General features: G+C 35.9%; 1 protein-coding gene across 10 annotated transcripts in view; it reads left to right on the forward strand.

The window, feature by feature from the left end:
* The window catches only part of TUT4 (terminal uridylyl transferase 4), a 142878-nt gene extending 140836 nt beyond the window's left edge, over nucleotides 1–2042 (forward strand). For 7 of the 10 annotated variants that reach the window (XM_029227452.1, XM_029227454.1, XM_029227453.1 and 4 more), the window contains one exon: nucleotides 1393–1709. In XM_029227452.1, the coding sequence (XP_029083285.1) occupies nucleotides 1393–1481 (89 nt within the window). In that variant the 3' untranslated portion in view covers nucleotides 1482–1709. Of the gene's footprint in view, nucleotides 1–1303 lie in introns of all 10 variants that reach the window. The other 3 variants (XM_029227459.1, XM_029227456.1, XM_029227457.1) reach the window with 3 other exon arrangements.
* Nucleotides 2043–6844: the final 4802 nt, after the last annotated feature.

The following is a 6844-nucleotide window of genomic DNA, read 5'->3' on the forward strand; positions in this document are numbered from 1 at the left end:
TATTGAGAGAGCATACTGTGTGTCAGACTGCGCTAGGTGCTTATTGCTCAAGCAAGAATTAAATAAAACCCTTGCACTTAATGCATATTTTATTAGGAAAGCCAGACCTGTGAAATAGACAAGAATAGGAGCTTAGAGGAATCAGTTAACTTTGCCCTAGCAGAGAAAGCAGAATATAGACACCAGGGATCAAATTGCACAAGATTTTGACATTCAAACTAGATCTTGAAAGAGATATGGGATTTTTTTCCTAGAGATCATGTAGAGATTAGAGAGGAGGAGTGTTCTTAGCTGAGGCCATAATACATGCAAAGTCACTAGTTTTGCCTCAGTGAAAACTTTTTTCACTGAAAAAAGTGATCCATATTATACTGAACTTTTTTCACTGAAACTTTTTTCCTATAGGGAAAAAAGAGAAAAGAGAAAATAATAGGACTAGATGAGGTAAATGGAAAAATGTATAGGTGATGAGGCTAGAGGAGGTAGGCTGAGGCCATATTATGAAGGAGTTTGGACTTAGTAAGTGGTGGGGATCCAGTAGAAGTTTTTGAGTTGAGTAGTGACAGTCAAATTTGTTTAGTAAAACTAAGACTTGAATGACATTAGAATTGATTATATTCTCTTGGTACTAATGTACCAATAATGGCTTTGATCTAAGCAATGAATAGCATTTTATCTAACCTACTTGCCTCAGCAGTATCTCAGTTCAAATAGGGAATGTCTGAATCTGGCCTTCAGCACTTGGTTAACTTAGGAGTTAAGAAAACTAGAGTCAGAGTTAATACAGTTAAACTAGGAGTTCAAGAAAGTAAAGAAAGGCACTCTGGGAATGTTGACTAAATAAAATAACTTCTCAGGGGAAGCCCCTGGTATGATTATCAGGCTTGATACACTTAAGCCTTCGTAAACTTTCCATTGTACTTGGTGGGGCATTGCTGTATTATAGAATGGCAGAACCTTAACTATGGCTGGTTTATTCTGAGCAAAGAACTAGGGCTGAGGGCACTTACTATTGGTCATACAAGCCCTTTTGGGGGAGGAGGAGGAGTCTGAAGTTCTTCCCTGGTGGATTTTTTCCCCTTAATTCCTCCCCTCCATCTCTCTTGTCTCCTCTATTTTCTTTCACATACCCACATTTTCCTTCCCTCCTCCTCCTTCTCCCCCCACTAAATGTTTTGACATGCTTCATCTCTTCTTTACTATATAAATAGAAAAAAAGAGAACTAGCTACAGTTAATTCTAAGAGGTTGTCAGATAAATAGGCACAAGCCTTTCAGTTTCCTGTCTGTGTTGTGTCCAACAGACAGATGTGCCACCCGTCGGTGTAGAGAGCGTTGTCCCCACCCACCAAGAGGAAACGTGTCGGAGTAATGCGAGTCCATTTTCTTTCAGCTGCTCTACCGATGCACAGCAACCAGCCAATCCTGCTGTCTCAAGGGTATCCGTACCTCAATGTCAGTTACATTCAGCAGAAAAAGTGACATTTAATGGAAAGCAAAACAAATCAGGTCCTGATTTAAAATTTTAACACGTTTAGATAGCTTATTTAAATTCTAAGACTGTTTTTAAAGACTGTATTATTTGTATATAAATATGAACTATAGTTTTTACTAGTATCACCGAATTGAGTGATACAAATTTCATCTATTTTATTACCCTATTTTTAAGGGAATTTTATGTTTTGTTTAACCTTGATGAATTGTATAAAGAGAGAATTTAAAAATTACATTCTTTATTTTCTATTAGCTGTATTCATACTTTGGTTGCTTCAGACTTTATATATATTGTTCTTAAGAATTAGGAAAGACTTTCATGTGTTTTAAATTTGTCACTTCTATTCTTTACAGAACCTTGTAGTGCCAAAAACTTTTTAAAAGGTAAAAAAAATAATAATAAAATAAAACTTCAACATGAAGATTTAGAATTTTTTTCTTTTACATTCTTGTATATTGAAAATATTCCAACTTGAACAGAAATTTGCTTTTGTCTGTATTTGAAGTAATTCTATTTTAAGTTAATAAATCTTTTTGACAAGAGTCAAATTTTGTTAATTCATCTGGTTGTTTAGATGATAGGAATATAATGTAATAATTCAGAGATTTGTTTTACTCTCATTGAATAGAGTATTCTAAATCACAGACTTAGTTTTAGAAAAAGATCTAAGAATCTTTTCATGTTATTTTATTGGATCTTCACAACACCCATATGAGGTTGATAGAAGCAGATGCTCTCTCATTTTATCATTGGGAAAACTGAGGTGCAAAACAAAATGAATTCTAAAGTTGGCACAGTTATGTGTTGGAAATAGAATTGAATCAGATCTTTTGAAGTAGAGTTTAGTGGAGGGAAGGTAATTCTTATTTACTGAGGAACTAACATGTGCCAGACTATCCATTCTGAGTCCTGTACTACTGCCTGGAAGGTGTACTTGTGAGGATGGTGTTTACCAGTAATGCCTTGTGATCAGTGATTATAGTTGGATTTCAAACTTGTGTTGTTGGTGGGAGATTTTGTAGCTGTTTTTGGTACTATACATTGAGGTGAGGTCATCTTGTCTAAACAACTCAAGAGATTTGCCAGGGATTTTAGACCAAATCATACTATAGATTTATTTGGAAATCTGCAGAATAAGTAAATACAAATGTCTTTTAAGAACAGTATGTTATCTTTGTTCTGCTTCCTCAGATATGCATTCCTTAAATATGAGAGCACTTGGGCTTTTGCCATATTTTCCAAAATGGAAGGAAGATGCTTGAAATCTATTGCAAGAGGTTGAAGACTTTCCTGTGGTGTTTATAGCCCTGGAAAGACATTTGTTAAATGTTAAGATCAAGTGTGTTTACTGTTAGTTTTTCATATTAAAGCTTAGCATCCCATGGTGATAATTTTGTAATGTAGAGAAATATTGAATCACTATGCTGTGCACCTGGAACTAACACAGTGTTGTTGATCAATTATACTTCAATTAAAAAAAAAAAAGCTTCAGTCAGCATCCCACGGAATCCTACTAAGTGGTGAAGTTCAGCTTATTTGTTTTGTTAATGAGATAACCTGGCCCAACATATACTTTTCTGTTAAACTGTTACTTGGAGAATTCAAGATTTTCTTTTAAAGTCAGTGTTCTATGTATTTCATTTCCTTTCAGGTCTTAGAGAATAGGGTATTCATTTTACTGTTCTACTTTTGTATATATTTGAAATATTCATTAAAAAGAAAACAATCTGGGAATTCCCTGGTGGTCCAGTGGTTGGGACTCTGCGCTCTCATTGCCGAGGGCCTGGGTTCGATCCCTGGTCGGGGAACTAAAATCCCACAAGCCATGCGGTGTGGCCAAAAACAAAACAAAACAAAACAAAATCTGCCAATCTGCAGCAAGAGACTGCCCCCAGTTCAGTCTTCCTTCCCAAAGGAAGGCAGTATACCACCTGGCAAAAGGTATTTATGGGGCAATAAACCCCAGTAACCTAGGTTTTATTTGTATAACAGTGTTCTATATAGTAATTTTTAGCATCTCATTTATTCCTCCTTCAGTAATTGCCAGTGTTCAATAACTGCAAAACTGTTCCAAGCTGAAAAATAGAAAACTCTTAGTTTGTATTGATAATTTATGTAGTAGCTGAGTTTCATAAGTTTACAAATTTATCATATAAATTACAAACTTAAGTTTTTGATTATTAATTCAAATTCATTGTAGATCAATTGAAAAGTATAAAATTAAATTATCAATCTTCTGCAGAGAACACACACACTTAAGATCACATTGCTTTGAGATGTTTTGTGTAATGTTTAATCACTTGGAGAGATTAATATTTTCCCTTGCCATTAAAGATTATTTAAAAATATGAATATTAATGATATACTATGTAATTTACTAATTCAGTTCCCTACAGATGGACATTTTTGCTATTTCCATTTCTTCTCTGCATAAAAATATATGTAAAATGATGATAGGATAAGACTATTTTTGTGTGTATTTGATTATAGTCATCCCTCAGAATCCACAGAGAATTGGTTCCAGGATCTGTGGCAGATACGAAAATCTATGGATGCTCAAATACCATAGTTGGCCCTCCATATCCATGGTTCCACATCTGCAGATTCAGCCAACTTTGGATCATGTAGGATAGTAATATTTATTGGAAAAAACCCTGCATACAAGTGGACTCATGCAGTTCAAACCTGTGTTATTCAAAGGTCAACTGTATTCTATTATGGTGAATTCTTATAAATGGGATTATTAGATAAAAAGGATAAAAGTTCTAAGGTTCCTGCTACATATTGCCAAATTGCTGTATTGCCAAAAAGTGGTTACCAATTTGCAGTTCCAAGAAACGATCTGTAAACTGTGTTGGTAAGCTTATAAAAAAGGCTCTAGGGGGCTTCCCTGGTGGCGCAGTGGTTGAGAGTCCGCCTGACGATGCAGGGGACACGGGTTCGTGCCCCGGTCCGGGAAGATCCCACATGCCGTGGAGCAGCTGGGTCCGTGAGCCATGGCCGCTGAGCCTGCGCGTCCCGGAGCCTGTGCTCCGCAACGGGAGAGGCCACAACAGTGAGAGTCCTGTGTACCGCAAAAAAAAAAAAAAAAGCTCTAAACTCCATTTTTCCTTGTAAAGGATAATTTAACTTTATTGTTTATTACCAAAAAAAGCATTAAGTAAAAGAACAAAGTATAAAAATCACTCGAAAACCCATAAACCAGAAATTAATACTATTAATATCTAGTGAACTTCATTTTTTCAAACCATCTCTTGAAATATATACATTATATACATATATGTACACATATATACAGATACACACACAGGAAAAGTTTTACAAAAGTGGGCTTATATGCTATATTTAGTACGTCTGGCAAATTAATTTTACTTGGATTTAACAAAAAAAATCTAAAAGTGAAGAAATGTTCAACTTAAAAATTTTTTCTACAAGAGAATCTAGTTCTAAAAGACTCCTTCAAAATTAAGGACAATTACAGAAAACATTAAAGAGGCTGGAGTAATTTTTTTCTAGCTTCTTGTATGTTTTAGACATAGTATATGACTCCTGTCATAAAAAATGAAACCAGGACACTTAAAAGAGTTCCCCTACTTCCTGGTTATATTATTCATATATAGACAATGTTCAAATATTTCATTTGTCTTACGATAATTTCCCATTTTTATTTTCTATTTATTATTTTTTTTGCGGTACGCGGGCCTCTCACTGTTGTGGCCTCTCCCGTTGCGGAGCACAGGCTCTGGACGCGCAGGCTCAGCGGCCATGGCTCATGGGCCATGGCTCATGTGGGATCTTCCTGGACCGGGGCACGAACCCGTGTCCCCTGCATCGGCAGGCAGACTCTCAACCACTGTGCCACTAGGGAAGCCCAATTTCCCATTTTTAATTTAAAATTTCTAAAATGTTTACTACCATTTCTTTTACCGCTTTTTTTCCTGAGTCCTTAATTTGATTCATTTCTTGCTGAGTAAATTTCATTATCAGGCAGTTTTTTCCCAAGTGGTTGTATGCTTTTAAGCACTTGCATACTTGAGAATGTCTATTCCCTTTATATTTTAAGGACAACTTTGGCTGGGTGTAAAGTTCCTGGCACACTTTGTTTTCCTGACCTTTGGAGCCTTTTGCTTCTCTGCCTTAATGAAGACCTGAGATCATCCTGATCTTTTCCCTCACTATACATGGCTTGATTTCTCTGCTTGGATGCCTATATAATTCTTTATGTTTTAAATCAAGGCGATTTTTCTTCTATTTGAATTTTTAAAGTTTGATTTGCTCAATTTTGTTTATCAGCAATGTCAATTATACACATGCAGGATTTCTTTTCATGTCTTCTTGATTATCTCTATACCTTTTTATTATTTTCCATTTTTTCCCCCTCCAGCCTATTTTTTCTATGCCTTGTCTATTTTGTATTTTGGGTTTTCTAATAAGACTTTCAGTTTCCCAATTTTCAAATCTTTCTTAAATTCTGCCATGCTTAATTTCCATCTCTTATCTTTTAATCTCTTTGAACTTGTATTCTTGCATTTTAAAAAACAGATTATCTTTTTTGTCTGTGGAAACTTGTTACTTTTAACTTTTGGCTGGGAGTGGCCAGCATCTGTGATCATTCTTTTCTGATTAATGCTTATTTAAACTTAGGTCAGTCTACCAAAAATAATGGAAAGGGGCTAGAGGAATGAACTTTAAGTTGGGTTGTTATATTGGACGTCTCTCACCAAATCCATTATTTCCTTTGCCCCTGAGAACGCATATCTCTTCATTCCTTAGTATTAACAGGTCATTGTGCCCTATGGCAAAGCTTTTAAAGTAGTATAATTCATATTGTGGGAAGTGTAATCAATTTAGTGGTTTGCACCTGATAGTAAAACTGATACTGCATAAGAAATATCAGAATGTATTTTGCACAGGGAATACGAATTTTTTCCTGAAATTTGTTCTAGTGCAGAATATGTATGAGTTCAGAGGTAAGATGTAAAATGTGTCTCTTAATATAGGCTAGTCAAAAGTTGTAAAGCTATATAGTTCCAAGGCCTCACTCATCCAGTAAGCTAGCACATAGTTGACAGAAATGGTCCTTCAGCAAAGTCTGTACTAAATTCATCTCCTCTACAATTCTGTAATTTATCAAAATGATCTCTAGAGAGAGGTTTGACACGTCCCACTCTTAAGTATGCTTTAAGTTTATAGTTTATGCTTGGGGAGGTTTATTTCTGGTATTAAAAATTATTGGGGGGCTTCCCTGGTGGCGCAGTGGTTGAGAGTCTGCCTGCCGATGCAGGGGACGTGGGTTCGTGCCCCGGTCCGGGAAGATCCCACATGCCGTGAAGCGGTTGGGCCCGTGAGC

The sequence above is a fragment of the Monodon monoceros genome, unplaced genomic scaffold (genome assembly GCF_005190385.1).
Source record: "Monodon monoceros isolate NGI ecotype Baffin Bay Population unplaced genomic scaffold, NGI_Narwhal_1 Super_Scaffold_18, whole genome shotgun sequence".
NCBI classification, from domain to species: Eukaryota; Metazoa; Chordata; class Mammalia; order Artiodactyla; family Monodontidae; genus Monodon; species Monodon monoceros.